General features: G+C 38.3%; 1 protein-coding gene across 25 annotated transcripts in view; it reads right to left on the bottom strand.

Moving 5' to 3' along the window:
- The window catches only part of BTBD9 (BTB domain containing 9), a 415,967-nt gene that overhangs the window by 316,779 nt on the left and 78,375 nt on the right, over window positions 1-20,813 (bottom strand). For 9 of the 25 annotated variants that reach the window (XM_086371523.1, XM_086371522.1, XM_086371521.1 and 6 more), the window contains exon 7: window positions 1,290-1,423. The exons of 13 other annotated variants lie outside the window; for them this stretch is intronic. In XM_086371523.1, the coding sequence (XP_086227649.1) occupies window positions 1,290-1,423 (134 nt within the window). Of the gene's footprint in view, window positions 1-30; window positions 998-1,289; window positions 1,424-13,167; window positions 14,496-20,813 lie in introns of those variants that run through there. 3 more of the 25 variants (XM_086371534.1, XM_086371539.1, XM_086371540.1) reach the window with 3 other exon arrangements.

The raw sequence follows: 20,813 nt of genomic DNA on the forward strand, positions 1-20,813 counted from the left end.
TCAATCTACCTTCTTTCTTTTCCTTCCTTCTTTCTTTCTAAGAGTCCTGATTGCATCAGTGTCCACTCCTCTCCCATGTGGAAAGGGGAGAGATGACCTATAAATGGGTAAATTTTGATCAGAAGTCACCATGATTCCATTATCTTCACAAGTAACTGATTTGAGTTTGTTAACATCAATGAGTTCTAGCCAGTAAAATACAGAGGTCAACTAGACGGCTTTTGGGAAAGGTTTCTTGACTCTTGAGGGACAGAAGGGAAGAAATATTATTATTGCATTTAGATTTAATGCCTGGACATGGACATGTAACAGTCACCCTAGGATTGTGAAAGAATATAGTCTAAAGACAAAACTGACACAGAAATGATGCAGAGCCCAGACAGAAAAATTCTAGGTTCTTGACAATGTCATTAAGCCACAAATTAACCAACCCTGAAGCTGACCAATATCTAGTTTTACATACAAAAGTATACTTCCTGATTATTTAGCCTCTTTGAGTGAAGGTTACTATTACTTGCAGCTAAAAGCACCTTCACTGGTGCACAGAGAACATAGCTGGTTGGAGAATTTGAGTATTTACCATCAATGCCACTATATAAGGAATGAAGTGAGATTTGAAAAAAAAAAAGTGGTCTTTGCCCTCAAGAGTTTACGATCTGTTTTTTTTAAGACATGCAAAACATGTGATACATCAATTAAAGAAAAAAATGATGAAGCACAAGTACATAGAACAAAAAATCATCACTGTGGGACATTAGAGCCAACATTCTAAAGGGAACAAAACCAACCTGCACGCTTTTTGCCCAGATAAAGGCACGCTGTCTAAGCTCCGTTAGTGTACTGCGGCTTCCAGGGAGCTCTCTCCAGTAGGCGTCTTTAGTTCTATCTGCCCAGCACTCTCTTACATGTTCAAAATGTTGCTCCCCTCATTTTGTGAGGTCAGAGTGTCAAACCCAAGGTGGGCTAGTCAGAGCAATTTCCTGGGATTTCTTTAAATCTTAAGATCATAAAAAGTGATAAAAGGTTGAGCATTCCAGGTGTATGGATTTATCAAAAGTCAGCAAATGTAAACTTAAAGATTTGTATATTTCTTTGAATGTAGATTTTATATCAAAAGGAAACATGTTTTTTAAAACGGTGAATTCTTAGTTAATAATAAGCATGCTGAAGCATTTAGGGGGAAGTCTACTAATGTCTGCAATTTACTTTGAAATGGATTTTTAAAAGCTGCATAGCAGGATTGATAAACAAACAGATATGTGATAAAGCAAATGTAATAACATACTTACATAGCAAAGCCTTTTGTTTGAAAAACTTTGAAAATTTTTCTGGGGGAGAAAAACCAAAGTCCCAGTGCTGGCAATGCTGTGAGCTATACCTCAGGAGGTATCTGTGGTCATATCTCCCAGGGCATGGAGGAAAACTGTTCAGAAAACAAACATGCAGGAAGAACCAGAACAAAATACAGAAATGACTTGATCATCAACAAAAGAGAAATGGTGAAAGTTATGGTATATTTGATAATATGAAATAACACTCAATAAAAATTTTAAATGAAAATCCCACAAAATTATATATATATGTTAGAGTAATATACATATATAATACATACATACATACATAATATAATCTTAGAAAAAAGCTACAAGAAAATACTAAAAATCGTCAACAATGGTTATCTCTGGGTTTGGGACTATTAATGTCAAAATTATACTTTATTTTCCAAGTTTTAATTAGCATATGTTACTTTTAGAACAATCAACAAAGAAGTAATTTTTTAAAAATTCACTGCTATTAAAAAAGATTTTTTAAACTATATCTTATGGCTTGCTTCCCAGGCACCATTTCTACCATAAATGTTCTGAATCTCATGAATGTCTGAAATCTTCTATTCATTCCTCAAGGCTTGGGAAGCAGGAGCCCAATAGTTAAGATCATGACCTATGAAGTCAGGCGATCTTGGTTTAATCCCCAAATGCCCTTACAAAATGTATGTTTTTGGACAAGTTAATCTTTCTTGTCTTAATTTCTCCATCTACTAAGTGGGGAAATAGTACATACAGGTTTATCTGGAAAATAAATGAGATAACACATGCAAAACACTTAAAATGGAGCTTGAACCACAGGTAGACGTTAACCATCGTTATCATCCTCATCAACACCTTGTCTGATGATCTTGTTTCCTACCTTAATAACAGAATTTTACTCATCAGGCACTATAGACTCACCCGTTTTCACTGCCTCTGTGTTTTTACACCTAGCCTGCCTTCTTCCTTTCAGTCATACCTTTATATATATTTCCAAATACCTTCTAAGTGTCCAGCACTGCCCCAGGCACAAGATACCACTGCCCAAGAATGTGGGCCTCCTCTTTTCTGAAGTTAAGCCACAGGCTCCACCTGATCTCTCCCACTGGCTCCAGCTCCTCGCCAGCTCATTCGACCTCCCCACCAGTTCACTCCATCTTCTTCCCCCAAATCTTTAATCTTTACCTCTCCACTGGTTTCTTGCTCTGCCTGAAAATCTTCATTAGTACCTACTCGTGGTAGTGGTGCACGTTCAGTCAGGTCTGACTCTTTGCAACCCCATGGGCTATTCTGTCCATGGAATTTTCCAGGCAAGAATATTGGAGTGGGTTGCCATTTCCTTCTCCAGGGGATCTTCCCAACCTGGGGACTGAATTCCCGTCTCTTGTGTCTCCTGGACTGGCAGGCAGGTTCTTTATTCTTTACCAGCTGAGCCACTGGGTAGAGTCACCATATATTTCTTCTTCCTTTAACATCCATAGTTCTCAAAGAAAAGTCCTAAAATCTGATTTCTTAAACTCCACTGAAACTTTACTTACCAAGATTCCTAATGGCCTTCTTACTGCCATATGCAATAACTGTTTTAGGCCTCCTTCTGTTTGTTCTGCTACTTCTAACACTGCTGACTATGCAGTCAGCTTGCAAACTCTCTTCTCTTCTTTAATGCAAGTTGTTAACACCATCGTGGTTTTCTCACAGTTCTTTGGCGGTTCCATCAAATTCCCTTAAAGCAGATGTTCCTCAAGCAGGAGATCCAGCTCTTCCTATTCTCTGTCTCAAAGATCTTGACTCTCCCCATTGCTCAATCACTAGCTCTAATGAGATGACTGTTGTATTTCTAACTCCAGTTTTGACTTCTCCCCTGAGTTTCAGTCCATTTTCAACTGCCTGTTATGCATTTCCAATTGGACTTTCAATCTAAGCATGCCACCCGAAAAATGTGATATTTCACCCATACACTACTCCCTAATCTGATTTTCCCTCTGTAGTTAAAGATAACAAATGAAGGGAGAATACATCCTAGGTAAGAGAAAACTTCTCAAGAAATAAAGGCAGGCAAAACCTTTCAATTTTCCACAATGATGTCTCTTACAAACATCTCTTTCTCACCATTTTTCTTTTTCCACCCCATTTCAGGCCTGTGCACTGGCTGCAGTGTCACCTGCCACCACTCTCACCATCTGCCTCCACCAATCCAACAAACTACTTCATAAAAAGATTTTAAAAATGCCTATTACCACTCATGTACCTACCACCTACAAAGATTAAATCCAAATTCCTGACAATAACATTGAAAGTCTCTGAGAGCCGGGCCTAAGACTGCCTCTCTTCCCAGCACTGAAATCCTTATGTTTCAGACGACTCTGAGCTCACAACCATTCTGGTCAGTGTCTGCTACACATCTCATACTTTCCCACCTTGCCTGCACAAGCCCCTCCACTCCTATAAATTATCCAAATTCCATCTCTGCCTCAAATCTTAGCTTAATCCACCACACAATCTTCCAACAGCATTTAGGTATACAGTGTTTTTCACTATTATTATTACATCATGCTTTCTATGTACCAGGCACTGTTCTAAACACTTTATATATACTAATTAATCCAAATCTTACAATAATGCTGTAAGATGGATACCATTATTATCTGTATTTAACATATGGGGAAACCGGGGCACAGGAAGACTAGGCAATTGTCTAGACTTACAGCTTGTGAGTGGCAGGCCCACAAATTACATCCAGGCTGCGTGGTTTCAAAGTCTGTGTTCTGCTGCCTATCTGGAATTCTTTAGCAGTTTTGTCTGTACTGCTCATTTATTAATAAGCTACTTTGAGACATCTATTCAATTATGAGGAGAATGATAAGACATATTTAAGTCTTTTCCCTTCAGCTAGATTAATCACTTAGGTAAACCTTCACTACCGAGGTTTCTCCAGTTACTAATCACTATCAATAAATATTAGCTTATAGATTTGTTAAATAAAAATACAAGAATGGACAGAAATAAGAGTATCTAGCCGAGATGTTAAAATTCTGAGAAGTAACTTTAAACTGTTTCCAAGAATAGAAGGTTTATTTTTTTTAAAACTGGCTATTGGGGGTTTTTTCATTTTCCTATGGTAAAACAAAACCATAAAGATAGAATGTCAGGAAAAAACTTCTAAATGATTATACATCATGAAATGCTATAAGACAGGATGAAGAACTTCTCATCTTTAGGATTTCCAAGAATAAAAAATGCCTAGGAAAAATTATATAGTCTTGCCTGAAAGTAGAGAAACGGATTCTTATTAGAATAGTGAGCACATAACAATGCTTAAATCAATGTTTATTTAATAAATGCATGAGCTACCTTGATCACAAAATTATCTAAGTTGTCTTCTACAGAACATAATTTTTATGCAGAGCTACATTCCAGTAAGTCCAACGTCATGAGTCTTCTGAAAAATGTACACATTTTCAGAAGTTCCACCCATTTGGAAACTAGTTTTAGTTTTGGCAAAGCTGATATTCATTTTGATAGTATTTGGGCAAATTTTTTAGCTATTTCTTAAAGCCACTTTTGCTTGATATACGATAAAATAAACCACAAAGAGGTAGTTTCTGCCCTCTAGCTAAAATTTTCAAGACTCATAATAAGACATGAATCAACAGAGATCAGAACAATTAATTCTCTTCTTCATCCCTCCTTTTCTGTCTCTATATGGAGTGGCAGTAGGTATCAAACAAGAGCAAGCCAGCTAAATCTGGCATCTTGTCACTGTCCGGGAAATCAAGTCCTTAGAAATCAACTCATCCTTAGTGAAATTAAGACTGAAGTAGTCACCAGAATGATTTTTGTGTGTTAGTCGCTCAGTCCTTTCTGAGCGACTCTTTCTGAGTCGCTCTGTCCATGGGATTCTCCAGGCCAGAACCCTGGAGTGGCTTGCTATTCCCTTCTCCAGGGGACCTTCCCAACCCAGGAACTGAACCTGGATCTCCTGCATTGTAGGCTGCCTGAGCCACCAGGGAAGCCCAGAATGATTTACTCATTTACAATAAAAGTATTTTGTCACACGGGTGAAATAACATATGCTGGCACAATAAGCACATCCCATCCCTGTAGATAAGCCACTTCAATATAAGTCAAAATCATAATCAGAAACTAATTTCCTAAAGAAGGAGGGAATATATCACTATGATTTCCAACTACTTTTTTTAATCATGAGAAATCATTTTTATAGCAATCAGAAATATCTACGGACTGCATGACTGGTGCATTTTCTCTATGTATGGAGAACTGCCTGGAAATCAAAAAGGTGTTTAATGAGTCTGTGCTCCAAAACAGAGAGGCAGGATTCAAATGAACAATAGCATCAAACTGTACCAGTCTTACTACCGGCACTAGAAACAACCACTCACCTAAAAGGGCTTAGATATGCTCACCTCAGTAAATTTCTTTTTATTATCCTTCCACAAGTGGTCAACAGGCCTTCTGATAGACATATTTTTAAAAATATATAAATATTATCAAAGACTTCTGCAAGGCAAAAAGTGATTCTATCAATATCTTCTGATTTTGCAGATCTAATGTATCAAGTTAATCTTCCATTTCAACAAAAGGGCAAGCAGATCTCTTTATTCTTTTTGAGAGGTTGGAATTGGGGAGAGACAGGGGAAAGTGCTTCACTTTGAACTGACACTGAATTTTATGTTATAAACAAAGAAAACATTAGATATAAAATGAAGTGGCAGGACTTTCCTGTTGGCCCAGTAGTTAGGAATCCACCTGCCAATTCAGGAGACATGGGTTTGATCCCTAGCCAGGAAAGAACCCACATGCTGCAGAGCAATTAAGCCCATGTACCCCAACTACTGAGCCTGGGTGCACCTAGAGCCTGTGCTCCACAATGAGAAGCTACCACAATGAGAAGCCGTGCATCTCAACTAGAGAATAGCCCCAACTCACTACAACTAGAGAAAAGCCTGTGCAGCAATGAATACCCAGAACAGCCAGAAATCAGTCAATAAATATAATTTTTAAATAAATTTAAAAAATAAAGCAGTAGACCTTCAAAACTTGTTCTTCATCCTTCAGCAAATTTTAGCTGATACACAGCAACCTAACTGAGACTACATTTTCCAGCTTCCCTTGCCGGTAGGTATGATCAGTAGCTAAGTTCTCACCAACAGAATGTGAATGAAAGCAATGAATTATACTTCAAAGCTTTGGTCTTTATGCACTGGGTGTACACTCCTCTGCTACCGTGGAGTTCACCAGAGGAATCACAGAAGTCACATGCAAAGGCTGGCAGAGCCACTTTGCCAGCTTGCATCCCACGAGGTCATAAGGAAGAGTGCCTATCAGGCCTGGACTGTTAAGTGACAAAACAAATTTTATCAAAGTCATTGGGTCTCTCTGACAAAACAGCTTAATCTGTATTCTTATTGATAGAGATATGGATAAAATTAAACATCAGAACTGCATATTAGACCATATAACCACTCTATGTAAATTCATAGCACTTAGGTACACCTTTAGCAGAGAATGTCACCCAGTATGTATCTATTCCTACATATTTGATGCCGAGGAATTCATTGGTTTCTTAAGATTAAAAAAAGCAATGATTGAGTCCATAGTATTAAACTCAAAAGACAAGAAAATTATAAATACTTTGGGGAAATTAAGGGGTTTCTGAGGAGCACATGTATTGTCAACGCTAATATAAAAAGCAAATGGGAGTGGGAGGAGTGGGAGAGATGATAAAAGTATTCATTCTGATTTTAACTCTGAAATCCAAGTACATTTTAGGAGTGACAAGTATTATCTACATCATTCTTTTTAACATTTCTTATATATAAGCAGGAGTAATTTTAATATCTATAATTACTAGCTACATCGCTTTTTAATCTAAATTTACTAACTTCAGGGCCTTTTGTTTACCAACTCTCTAATCACTTGTATCACATTTAACAGATATCAACTATTAATGTCAACAACTAATGTACTTCTAACTGTTCGTATCTTAACTGAATATTACCAACATCATCCTTATTTAAATATATTTATTCCTCTAGCCAAATGAACTCAGGGTTAACACTAATTTCCAAGATGGGTAGAAGTTAAGTAAAGAATCTGAGACTCTGGTGCCTAAATTCCTTTAGGACAGATGGCTGGTCTTCAAAGAATTTACAACCACATGACTGTTCCATTCAAAAATTATATTGTGCCACAGCCAACTCTGATTATTTATGTTAACTGAAGGCAGAAGCACAGATGATCAAAAACATTCTGCAAATCACTTCTAGTTGGCTTTGAAATATCTATTAATTTTTTTTAAGAGATTTATTTGATTATCTTTTTCTCAGGATAATACGAAAAATGACTTACATTCCCTGGGTATGAGCCAAATGACAGGAGCATAACGGGTGGTTGGACCAATTCAATGTGGGTATAAAAACGCACCACAAATAAAATGGAAAGCAGACCAATTATAAGAGATAAATGAGACTTGACTACAGATATTAAAAATAAGATATTTTAAAACACGATTCTGTATTAGGCTCTGTATGGAATTAGACTTATAGAGATAGAGCTAAAGAGAAAATCTGTGCTATATTAGAGTTCACAAGCTCAGGGAAATAAATATTTCTAGAAACCCCTTGGTGGTTGGACTACCAGTCTTAAAGGTTTCTCACACACTAAAGGACAGGGATGTTAATACTATTAGTGCTTTGCTCTATTTTTTTAAGTATTTCAGTACACGATATTTATCAATTAGTAAGGAAAAATAATAACTTTACAATGCAAGAAACATGGCAGACAGCGTACAATACAAGAGATCAAATTAACATCACCAGCAACGAGACATGCCAACAAGTGCTTTACTCTTAAAAGTTATTAATACCTACAATGACCAGGACACATGGACCATGTGCATTGCTAGACATGCTCCAAATTTCAAAATGGATCTGAAATCCCTCAGAAGTCACTAGTATAGCAGGGGCGTCAGCACCAAAACAGGAGGTGCACGGAAAAGAAGGACTTTTCCCTCCACTGCTTCTCTCCTGGGCCTGTGTGTCTAGAAACCTTTTGACTTGGGTCAAATTCCATCTTCTGATTTTGTTCAATGCCTAAGAAATTTCTAGCATTTAATAAGTGCTAAGTAATAAGACACACAGTGGAGGCATAATAAATTAACATGAAATGCTCCACAGTGGGGCCCACTTTATGGATTATGCTAGTAATCCAGGGGCCATATTTTTGAAAAATAGATTTGTATTACAATAAACCTTATTGTATTACAACAGATTCACTGACTTACAGCGTGTTGCACACTTTCAAATCCCAAACCTATAAAGCATTTATTTTTTATTTAAGATTTATAAAACCATGTCCATCTTAAGATGCCTCCAGGCGTTCATATGATATAAAAGCAGATACAAAATTCTAAGAAGAAGAAAAGCCAGGCTCTGTTCAGATATGCTTTTGTTCTTTTTTAAAGCACTAAACAAAAGCCATATGTCTAATACCTGAAGGTCAACCCAAAGGGCCAACTTTATAAAGATTTATAAAATAAAAAAGTCTATCTCAAGAAAACACTGCTCTCTCTGGACACCAAAGACTTGGGCCAACTAGCAAGAGATCTTTGGTGGTGCCTCACTGGAAGCAAGTTTTAAGATACCTAAAGGATTAAAGCACAAATTTTTAAAAAATAAAACTCACTACTCTGAATTTAACTCCAAAGCAAAGCTGTGACGTGTCTCCTGCTGTGATCGATGATGCTGAATGCTGGAGCGGCAACACTCTGCACACAGCATCGCCCTCACCTGGTCTTTACTGAGCAGGCCCTTCTCTTTCACGTACATTCACGGCTGGATCGGAAGGATGGCAAGTCAAGAAGATACAATAGCTGTCTTAATGTTGGGCAAAGGTGAAATGGTGAAGAGAAACTTAATGACAATGTTTCTGGTAGCCTGTGGTGAATTATTCATATTTATTCTGATTTTTATTTTCAGACTTCCCAGACTACCCCTCCCATATAAAAAGCAGGAAAAGTCACAAAATGGATGTCAGAATAATAGAATGCTTGAACATACATTAGATAGTTTCACAGTTTTTTGGTTTGCTTTTACTATTATATTACCTATGCTTGTACAATGCTTTGCATATAGTAGGTGCTCAAATATCTGAGGAAGATGGGAGGAAGAACAGGAAAGAAGAACTCAAGAAGGAGAATTTTGTAAGTGGAGCATAGACAGAAAGGCCAACTGTAAAATTTTCATCTGGGATTGACCCCAACCCTGAAACCTCTACTTGAAACTAGCCAAAGCTCTGCTTTCTTTCTGTTTCTAGCAAGTTTAATATAAAACCAGACATTTCTTCTAGTTGTATATGAGTAATTCCTCCTTGTAAATTAGAATTCCTGAGGTTCCTAGGATCACTGTCACTAAAAAAGATAAAAGCAGAATTTATTTTCTCAAGTGGGAAACACATAAATTTAACTACATGTTTAACCCATAAGTTTATATATAGCGTATACAGAAAGGGAGCACAGCGATGGTTAACAAGAGAATAGTTATGGTTCTAAGGCTGGACACATGCCCTCTGCTCTGCTCTCAGTCCTTCACCCTAGCAGAGCTCGTTGGCTCCCATAGCTTCTATGTGTCAGTAATTACCAATTTATCTCCAATCCAAATCTGAGTTCCATGTGCCAGTCCTCTGCATCCAGCTTTTTCTGGAAATCTCCATTTGCATGACTCACAGGCATCTCAAACCTGAAAAGACTCAATACTGAATGTTTGGTCTTAACTGCATGCACAATCTGCCTTTCCTCAGATTTCCCTACCTTGGTAAATGGACCACCACTCACCCAGCTATTCATGTAGAAATACAGTGCTAACATGAGGCCTCCCTCTTTCCTGCATCTTCCACACCCGCTCTATCATCATGTTTAATGATACTACCTTCGAAACATCTCAATCTCTCCTGCTCTTCAGCATCTCCACTGTCATCATTCTAATCTAGAGACTGCCAACTGTCCTCTACAGAATCCTACCCTACCTGCAAGACTGCTCTGTTTGGCTTGCTGTATTTTCATAAGCTATGTGGATCAGCTGTTAACATTTATAAATTTAAATATTTAACAAAACAATTTGGATTCCTAGCTTCTCTTGGAAAACTAAAAAATCTGGCAACAACACTGGGTAGGTACATAATTCCACTTGGTCTATATTAGGTGGGCTCAGGAAAGAAACAACTCTGCCTCCTGGTTTCTTTGCTGGTCCCCTCTTCACGGTCTCCCAACACTGAGGCCAAAGGAAAATTGACATTTATCAACATAGCTTTAATATTATTGCTTATATGGGTCTGCTATATACTTTTATACCACCCCACTGAAGGCAAATGAGTATGTGAACCCATTCCAGTATGTTTCCTTTCAAAATGTGAATCAGATCATATCTCTTGCCTGGTTAAACTTTCTAATGACTTCCAACTGACTTAAAAACCTAAAAGCTTACCATTACCTAAAAGGCCCTGTATGGTCTAACCTGTCCAATTTCATCTCCTGCCACTCCCCTCACTCACCAGGTTTCATCTGTACAATAGTACACTCTTTCACTTTCCTATTCCCAAGCTTGGAAGAGGCTTCTCACAGATATCTACCTGGCTGCCTCCTCCTTGTCATTCAGGTTTCAGCTCAATGTCACCTTCTAAAAAAGTCTTCTCTGATGACAGAATATAAAGCAGTGTCTCCCCATAACACACCTTCATTTTCTATAAGGCAGTCTTATTTCCTTCACAGCAACCACTGCTTTTTCTAATATTATCTTGTTCATTTACCTTATATATATATATCAATATATATATATATATCACCCTTCTAGAATGTAAATGCCATCACAACAGGAACCACAAATGTCTTATTTGCCACTGTAACCACACTGCTTAGCATTAGTAGTAAATATACGTCAAATAAATAATACTATAACAGCTCTTGCAACTTCAAATGGGCTCAGTCAACACCCATCCCCAACCCTCTACTAATCTAAAGGCTAGCTTCTTTTGTAGCTTGGGGTGCCATATATCATGGTTCAGTCATTCAACAAACATATACTATAATTATTCAAGGTGCTGAGATCAAACAGTGGAAAAAATCCTGCCCTCAAGGAGTTTATAATTAAGTAGGGAAAGACAGAAAATAAACAAATATGTCAGTAAATTATACATTATATTAGAAGGCGATGAAGACTAAAGAAAAATAGTGGGAAAGGGACATAAGGAATGTGGTGAACGTGTGTCAATAAGTATGTGAGTGTGTCTGTGTGTGTACAGAGAGGTGAGCTGCAATGTTATACAAAATAGTCAGGAAAGGGCCTGCTGAAAGGGTAACATTTGAGGAAAGAGCAGAAAGAGGTGAGAAAGGAAGCATTCCAGGCAGAGAGAACAGCAAGCGCACACATCTCAAAGCAGGAGCTTGTCTGGTGTGGAAGAGCAAGAAGGCCCATGTGGGTGAGGCAGAATGACGAGGGGAGTGAGCTGTAGGGGATTAGATCTGATAAGCACAGGGACCCAGATCATGCAGGGCCTTGTAGACTGCTCAAGAACTTTTGACTTTTATCCTGAACGAGATGATCATTTATTAGAAGGTTTTCATAAGATTTTGACTTATATTTCAAAAGTAAATATTTCTTTGGGCTTACATGACGCTGTGGACTAAAAAATCACTGAATTGTATACTGTAAAAGGATAAATTTAGGGGTATGTGAATTATGCATTAAAAAAAAAAAGGCATTCCAGGGACTGAGAACAGATTATAGAACTACAAGAGCAGAGGCAGGGAGATGAGGTATTTGACCAGTATAACAATGTAGGAGCTGGTGATAGCCTGGATCATGGTACATGCAGCAGATATGGCAAAAAGTGGTTCCAATTCTGGATACATTTTAAGGGTAGGACCAAAAGGATTTGGTGATGGATTAGATGTGGCATATAAGAAAAAGAAGTGCAGGGTGACACAAAGGCTCTAGCCAGTGCACTTTCCTAATACAGGTAATATAGATGCTACTCCTTCCTGCTCATCCTCCTCCTCCTTCCTGCCTAGAATATAGACAAGGGCCTTGGTGTCCGGCAGAGATGAGCATGAGGATGATGCCAACATTCTAAGGATATCAGAATGGAAAGGAAGAAACAGCCTGGCTCCAGAAGACATTACTGAACTGTACACAGGACTGGCAACCTCAATATTCACTATTTAAGGAGAATAAGCACCCCAATTATTTAAGCTGTAGTTCACAGGGTTTCCTATGATTTGCACTAAAACGCATTCTTAACTAATAGTAACCCATTCTTAACATAGTGAACCATTAAACAATAACTCCTCATACTCCACCAACTGAGACCTTCAAACCTCTATGCTGCTTTTATCTCTAAGAATTTGCCTATTCCAGGTATTCATATAAGTGAAATAATATAACATTTTCCTGTTGTATCTGGCTTATTTCACTTAACATATTGTTTTTAAAGTTCATCCATGTTGTAACATGTATCAGAATTTTATCCCTTTTTAAGGCTTAATAGTAGTCCACTGTATGTACAGACCATAGTTTGTTTATCTGTCCACCAGCAAATGAACCGATCCAGCAGAACTGCAGGATCATATGGTTTAACTTTTGGGGTTTTATGTTTAACTTTTATATATATTTTTAAACCAAATTTTTCAAATAAAAAGCTTTATATGTTTAAGTATGTTTCACTTTTTGAGGAACAGCCAGACTGTTTTCTGTGGCAGTTGCACCATTTTACATTCCCACCAGCAACGCACAAGGGTTCCAATCTCTCCATGTTCTTGTCAAGAATTGCTGTTTTCCTTTTTCATTCATTTGTTTTTTATAACAGCCATCCTTTTGGATGTGAAGTGTTAACTCACTGTGATTTTCACTCAGATTCCCCTAATGACTAACGACGCTGAGCATCTCTTACTGACCATTTGTACATAACGTCTGGAAAGACGTCTATTCGAGTCCTTTGTCCAGGGTGATGATCTGAAAATGCAAACCTGCTAAAAATTCTTTAATGGTGTCTCCCTGTTCTCCGAATGAAGTTCAAAATCCACAACATGACCTACAAGGCCCTGTGAGACCTGTCCTCAGCTCACTACCCAGCCTCACTTTGTCTTCTATACTCCTGTTCACTTGCTCCATCCACACCACCCAACTCTCTGCTTCTCTCAGTTCTGTGAAAGCTTCTCCCTTCCCCTATACTTGGCTTGCTGCTGCTGCTAAGTCGCTTCAGTCATGTCTGACTCTGTGCGACCCCATAGACGGCAGCCCACAAGGCTCTCCTGTCCCTGGGATTCTCCAGGCAAGAACACTGGAGTGGGTTGCCATTTCCTTCTCCAGTGCATGAAAGTGAAGAGTGAAAGTGCAGTCGCTCAGTCGTGTCCGACTCTTAGCGACCCCATGGACTGCAGCCCACCAGGCTCCTTCATCCATGTGATTTTCCAGGCAAGACCCCCCGTCATTCCTCAAGGGTCAAATTAAACATTATTTCCTCAGGTAAGATATCTTTTCCTTCACTGCCCTTACCATGTGACAACTTAAATGATACAATTATCTATGTAACTGTTTATTATCAATCTCCTTCTCCAGAATATAAGCTCCTAATGACAAGGACTTTTTGTTTTATTAATAATATTATGGGGGGGGAGTTCTAAGGAGTTTAAAAAATCATTCCTAGCCACAGGTAATTTCCAAATTTTGTAGTATAAATTATATGAAATACTATTATCCCTCTTACTTTCTGATAATTATTTAGTTACCTCTGATTCAGTATTAAGTTTCCTTGTAGCAAATCTATAAGTACACTGCTTTAGAAACACATCAAAACATGTGTTATTTTTAGTAAAGAGTGACAGAAGTAATTTCATTCATTTTCACTCCACCAAAATGGTATAGATTTGCCAGGCTGAAACAATTAATTTCCCTTTCATTTACACACTTATCTGTAAAGGCATCATGAAGTATGCCACAGGAATCATCTCTCTTCGAAGCCCATTATGTATGCTTTGTAATTTACTGGAAATTGAAATCATCAGTAATCATTTCTTCCTTTCCTCTTGTCAGGCTGGAGTCCTTTTTTAACAGCTTTCTTTTCAGGTTTTGCCAACACATTTTTTTAAAGTATTTTCCTTCTTCTTTGAAAATGTGCCTATAAAGTTCAAAATTTTTTAAATAGTGCATTCCTAGATGACATCTTAAAAAAGAGCAATTTCAAAGCAAAATTTCTTTTTTGCCCAATTCAGGCATTTATCTTTCCCTAGAGATATGTAGATGAGAAAAGAAGCAAGGTCCACACATAAAAGGAAAACAGTCAACTAAAATGCTTACCTGAAAACCAAACCATAATTCAAATACTGTTAAGGGTCATTGTCAACATGTTTAGGCCAGGAGCACAATCTACCTTTAAATTGTTGTAATCTGATGGAAGGGATAAAAGTTTGACATAGTATTCCTCTAAAGAGAGCAGGGTAAAAAGATGAGCAATAAATCCATAAGGAATGGATATGGCCAGGCAGATGTTATAGAAAAGGCACCAGGAAAAATCAATAACTGCAGAAAAGGACAACAGAACCCATGTGTAAAAGGGATGTGTAAATTCTAAGGATTTAAGATCTTTTGGAGGATTTTCATTGGATTGGGCTGTTTTTCCCAAAATCTAGCCTTTCAGTTAAGGAAAAAAAAAAAAAAAAAGCTATCTTCTCAACCGGAAGTTCATAATTTTTTTTAAAAGCAACCTACAATGTGACTCCTTTTAATGCCTGGTTCCATAAATGTGCCTGGCAGTTCATAGTCATTCATAAAACATCCATGGATATTCCAATGAGCTATCAAAGGTGGTAAGATAAAACACAATACTAAGAGGGTTGTCACAAATCCCAGTTATTTACCTGTAAGATTTTCTTTATGAAGCTCTATCACCCCAAGTAGCTATTACAGTTAAATGGATAATGATGTAAAACACGCAGACTGTGCTGCCACAGAGGAAGCACTCAATAAATATGAGCTATCCTTCTTTGTGCACACAGCATTGCCTGCCTCAAGTCTTAGGAAATGTTGTGTCTCCAAACTCACCCTCCTGTTAACCTGCTGTGGAGGACAGTATCTGTGTTCTCAAACAGAGGCTGGCTCAATATTTTTGCATCATATTTGAGGATCAGAAAGAAAGCAAGATTTTAGTACGTCCTAACTTAGGCACTGTCAGAGCAAAGAAGGAAAGCAACTCAAAATGACAGCTGTCAGGAGGGAAAAAACCTTAATGGTAATAAGTAGGTTTCTGCAAAAGTAACTTCCCCAGACAGATACCAGAAGTGACTGTGTAGGGAAGCCTCCAGAAAGTAGGCAACCATTGCCCTACTTCTTTCTTTCACAGCTAAGCTTCTCAAAAATGTTGATATATCCTGTTTCCAATTCTTCCTTCTCTCTTGACCTAATCCAATCAGGTTTCCACCCCACCACTCATCTAAAACTGCTCCACAAGGGCATTCACGATCTCCATGTTGCTAAACTGTCAATTATCAGGCCTGATCAAACATGAACCCTTGGCAGCACCACACAATGGGTCACTCTATTCCTTGGCTTCCGAGTCACCACCTTCCCCTGACTTTGCTCCCCCATCACTGGCAGCTCCTCCTTGGTCTGGGGTACCAGACCCTTCTCCTAACCTCAACACTGGGCTTTCATCCAGTCTCACAGCTTTGAGACACATCTCATGCTGGTAACTCCTAATTTTATATATCTGGCCAGGATTTCTACCTTAGACTTCAGACACATATTCAACTGCCTCTTCAGCATTTCCACTCAAGACATCTAATAGGCATCTCATATCTAAAATGTTTTAGAGCTACTCTAAAACCTATCTTGCACAGTCCTCCTATCTCAGTCACTGCAATTCCATCCTTTTAGTTCTTCAGGCCAAAAACCTTGGTGCCACCTGTGACTCCTTTCTTATCCCATGCATATCTTCCAGCCAATGCCATTAGCTCTCCCTTCAAATATATCAGAACCTCCAGCATTTCCCCTCACTTCACCACTTCCACTCTCACCCAAGAGACTGCCACCACCTTTTGCCTCCATTCTGTTTTCTATGCTCATGCCTCTTCAGCCTACACTCCACCCAGCAGTTAGATCAATCAGATCACAGGACTGCTCAGCTCACCACCCTCCAATGGCTCCCCCACCTCACTCCAAGCTCACTCCAAGTAGTCTGTGGGATCAGATCCCACAGACTACTTTCCATTCTGCTACAGTTCGAGGGGCCTCTTTCCCATCTGTGGAGCACACCAGGCATGTCCCCATGTCGGGGTCAGTTATCATTCCTTCAGCCAGGAGCACTCCAACCACACTGGTTCGTTCCCTAATCTTCTTCAGGTCATTACTTAGCTGTCACCTGTATAATGAGGCCTCGCCTGTTTGAATTTGCAAATCCCACCCCATAAATATCCTAGTCCCTCTTCCCTGCTTTATTTATTTTATTGTCTGTCTCTCCCCATTAGAACATAATCTCCATTAAGATAGACATTTTTGTGCAATCTGCACTTTGCTGAATCCTCAATGCTTACAATGCTCAGGTTGTTCAAACTAGTCTGGAAAAGTTTCAAAGGGAAGGGCAATCCTCCAGCATCAGTCAGGCGGGGTAAAGTTCTCTTGCTTTCAGAGGACAGGTGTCCAGTAAATATTTGCTGAATGAATGAAAAAATGAATGAATAATGAAGCTGCCAGCATATAGTTTAAGAACAGTTCCCTCGATCTAAACTCAAACTGGGGCTCTATAACAACCTAGAGGGGTGGGATGAGGAGGGAGATGGGAGGGAGGTTCAAGAGGGACAGTATGTATGTATTGGTTGCATATGTTGATTGGTTGATTCATGTTGATGGTTAGCAGAAACCAACAAAATTCTGTAAAGCAATTATCCTTCAATTAAAAAAAAATAAATTTTTTAAAAAAGAATAGTTCCCTTGATCTAGATAGAGGCGAAATCTTGGCAGGAACATGGAGTGTTAATGTATAAAAATTATTCCAGTTTTTAATAGGATCTGAAGATTAACAGAAGTTCTCTGCCTAAGAGAGGGAGAAGAACTTGGAAGTTCTAAGGGAAAATCCTGGAGGAGAAGACAGCCAACCAGACTGGGCTCCTAGAGACAGAAGTGACCAAGAGGAAATATAGATGGCAGCCCTGTGGAGAAGAGACTCTAGAAACTCACCTGTGCCTCTCACTCCTCACTCCTACACCCTACTTGGCTACATGATTCCTTCTAATCTTCACCCACCCCCATCCCCCCAGAGGTCAAAGCTCTCCATTAAATGTTCTCCAGTACTGTGTACCTCTTTTACATAGCACTTATCACAGTTAGAATTCTACATCAATTTGTATGCCTGCTTGATTACCTGGCACCCCTACTGATCTATGCGTGCACTCTGTTGCTCAGCTGTGTCCGACTCTTTGCAACCCCATGAACTATAGCCTGCCAGGCTCCTCTGTCCATGGAATTTTCCAGGCAAGTGGGTTGCCGCTTCCTTCTCTGGGGGATCTTCAGCCCATGAAAACAAGAACCTGTCTATTTTTCACTCACCTCTGACTACCCAGTGCCTGGCTTGTTACATATGTGTCAGTGAATAAATGAAAAATAATGTCCAATACAGATTTTTTAAGGCATTGATAATGGGATGGATAATGTTAAGCCCTTTGTTCTCTCTCCCAGAAGTCCACATTAGTCTCTAAAGCTCCTGTTGGAAAGGACTCTTCTGGAGGAACTGGAAGCTGTCTTGAGTTTTATATCTGGAACACCATGATATAATACAAAATTAGCACATAAGAAGAAAAGAAATGAGAGGCACAGGAGCTATAAAGAATTAAGTCCTGGGACTCAGATTTCCCAAATAGCACAGAAGTTTTGGACTCTTCAAGACCATAGAACTGGGGCGGGGTGGGTGGGGGTGTGGTGCAGGTTGAGCACTCTTTCCTAAACTGCAAGAACCGGAAGGAACTTCAAAAGACCTCCTGGATTATACATACGTAAACTTGAAGGGTCACTTAAAAACAAAGAGATCTAGGCAGGAAGAATATCACCCATGAGCTTCACTGGAAAGAACGAAAAAAAAAAAAAAGCAAAACTCAATAGAAGTTTAAATAGCAAATTTTAGGGGCTTTCCTGATGGTCCAGTGGCCAAGACTCTGTGCTCCCAATGCAGAGCACCTGGGTTTGATCCCTGGTCAGGGAATACTTCCCACATGCCACAACTAAAAGTTCACATGCTGCAACTAAGACCCAGTGCAGCCAAATAAGTAAATAAATACTTAAGAATAAACAAATAGTAGTTTTTTAAATTGTGTTTAAAAATATTTCATACCCTTATAAATACTGTAAACTTACTACAAAAGAAACGTGCTTCAAATTCTGTTCTTGCAGGATTATTAAAATACATTATCATAATAAAGGTTACATGACTGTTCATAAATCTCATTTAGTCATCAGACTAAATTACCCCAAGAATCAATCAATTAATTAATGAGCTAAGTCAACAAACAGTCACTGAATGCCAACTCTGGGCCAGGTACTGGACCCTGAATGAGAAACCATCAATTATTCAGTCTGCTAAATGTAATTTCAACCAGATAATATATTTCTGTAATTTTATATTACATGTAACATTGTAGTTACAGATAACTTCAACACATTTTCTGAAACATTACTATATATGTGATAGAATACGAACTATATGTGGGACGAAAAGAAGGCTAAATTCTGCTCTGAAGGAGCCAGCCTTTCAATACATAAATTTTTTTATTTTCTAAATAACTCGATCTAAGAGATTTATACTTATAAGCTAATTGGATGGAGGTTAAGAAGAAAAAAAATGAGGAGAATGTATCAATGTATCTACCTGTTTTCTCTTTGTAACAGATGGTATAGTTTGATGAAAATACATTCTTAATCATACTAATAAAAAGAAACCATATGGTATTGAACCTTTTCAGCTCTAAGAAGGTGAATCTCAGAGTAAAATCCTTGGACAAATATGAATTGAGATTTATGGGTGGCATGATATATGAGCTACATGATTTGCCATAAAAAGGAGGAGAAGGAGCCAGTCACACGTCAGACATTTCACGAAAAGCAATTTCACAACTATTAAGAGATTCATGACGTGTCTCTCACACAGGTACCATAGACAACTCCACAAATCCTGCAACGTTTTGTCCCCAGATCAAGTAACTTATCTAAACCACACAAAGACTAATTCAACCCCTCTTCAAAGGGAAGAAATTTCCCAATAAAGGAAAAATAAATTGAAATGCCAGCTACTTTAAATCAAACACTTAACTAACATGTTGCTACTTAAATTGCACAGATAAATATTCTGGCCTAAGTTCAAGGGAAGCAGGAATGTAAATGGGGGTCATAATGAATGAGCTCTATTTGAAGAATGGCTGTAAGGTATCATTATAGGTCTCAAAAAAAAAAAAAAAAAAAAACCAACCTGATTCTGCTTAGAAAAGGGTGTGCATGTTGTTAGAGGTTACCAGAAAACCAACTATGCATTATAATTTAAACTAATACATGTTGTTTACATGTTTCAGAACCCAGAAAATACTTAATTCTCTGACACTGACACTACCTTGGGGTATTCCACAGACTCCAAGATTAAAAGGAACATCATCTCCAGAAATAATGGGCATCTAGAACCTTGGCTGTGGTGAAAGCAGCCAGAGAGGACATTAGATTCCATTCTGGCTGTTGCAGCTGAGCCTGCCAAGTTTACCAGTGGGCCAAATTAAGGCTGGTAAAGTTATTACAAGCACATTTTCCTTTTCAAATGGATTAGGAAGCTGCAAAATGTATTCATCTTCAAATCTGAGGAACATTAAAGCTATGGGCAATGTTACTAAACAGAAAAAAAAAAAAAGACTTCAAAAACAATACTACTGCATTCCCCTAAACCACTCCCAACTGGAAGTTTTTATTTATGTAATGCTTTTCGATTCAATGAGTGACCTGAAATCCTTTCTCCAAGATAGAAATGTAACCTGCTTGTTGGCCATTCTGCTAGAAGAGACAACTGCTCACCTGAGTTCTGTTTCTTTGAATTACTGGTTAAAAGACAATATTACTCAGGATGAGTCAATCCCACAGCTAACTCACCACAACAGCTTTTGTAACTGCTGCTCACTAACAGCATAACTAAAAGGAACAACATACAAATACATAAAGTATATAACCATCACAGAAGGGTCTCATTATGTGAGGATAACAATTATCTGAAAAGGACTGTTAATCTATTCACTTACAATAGCGAACAAAGTCTCATAGTGAATGTGGGGGGAAAAATGTTTCCATTAAGGTAAAAAATTGAAATATCAAATATTAGTGTATTTTATCTTCAATTTAATAACATTTGAATAATAAATGCAACTATTGTAATACTAAAGCAGCAGCAGTAGCAGATGAGTAATACTGATCTGACACC

This window comes from Bos grunniens, chromosome 23 (assembly GCF_055505025.1).
Source record: "Bos grunniens cultivar Pamir isolate PY7600 chromosome 23, Bosgru_T2T1.0, whole genome shotgun sequence".
Taxonomy (NCBI): domain Eukaryota; kingdom Metazoa; phylum Chordata; class Mammalia; order Artiodactyla; family Bovidae; genus Bos; species Bos grunniens.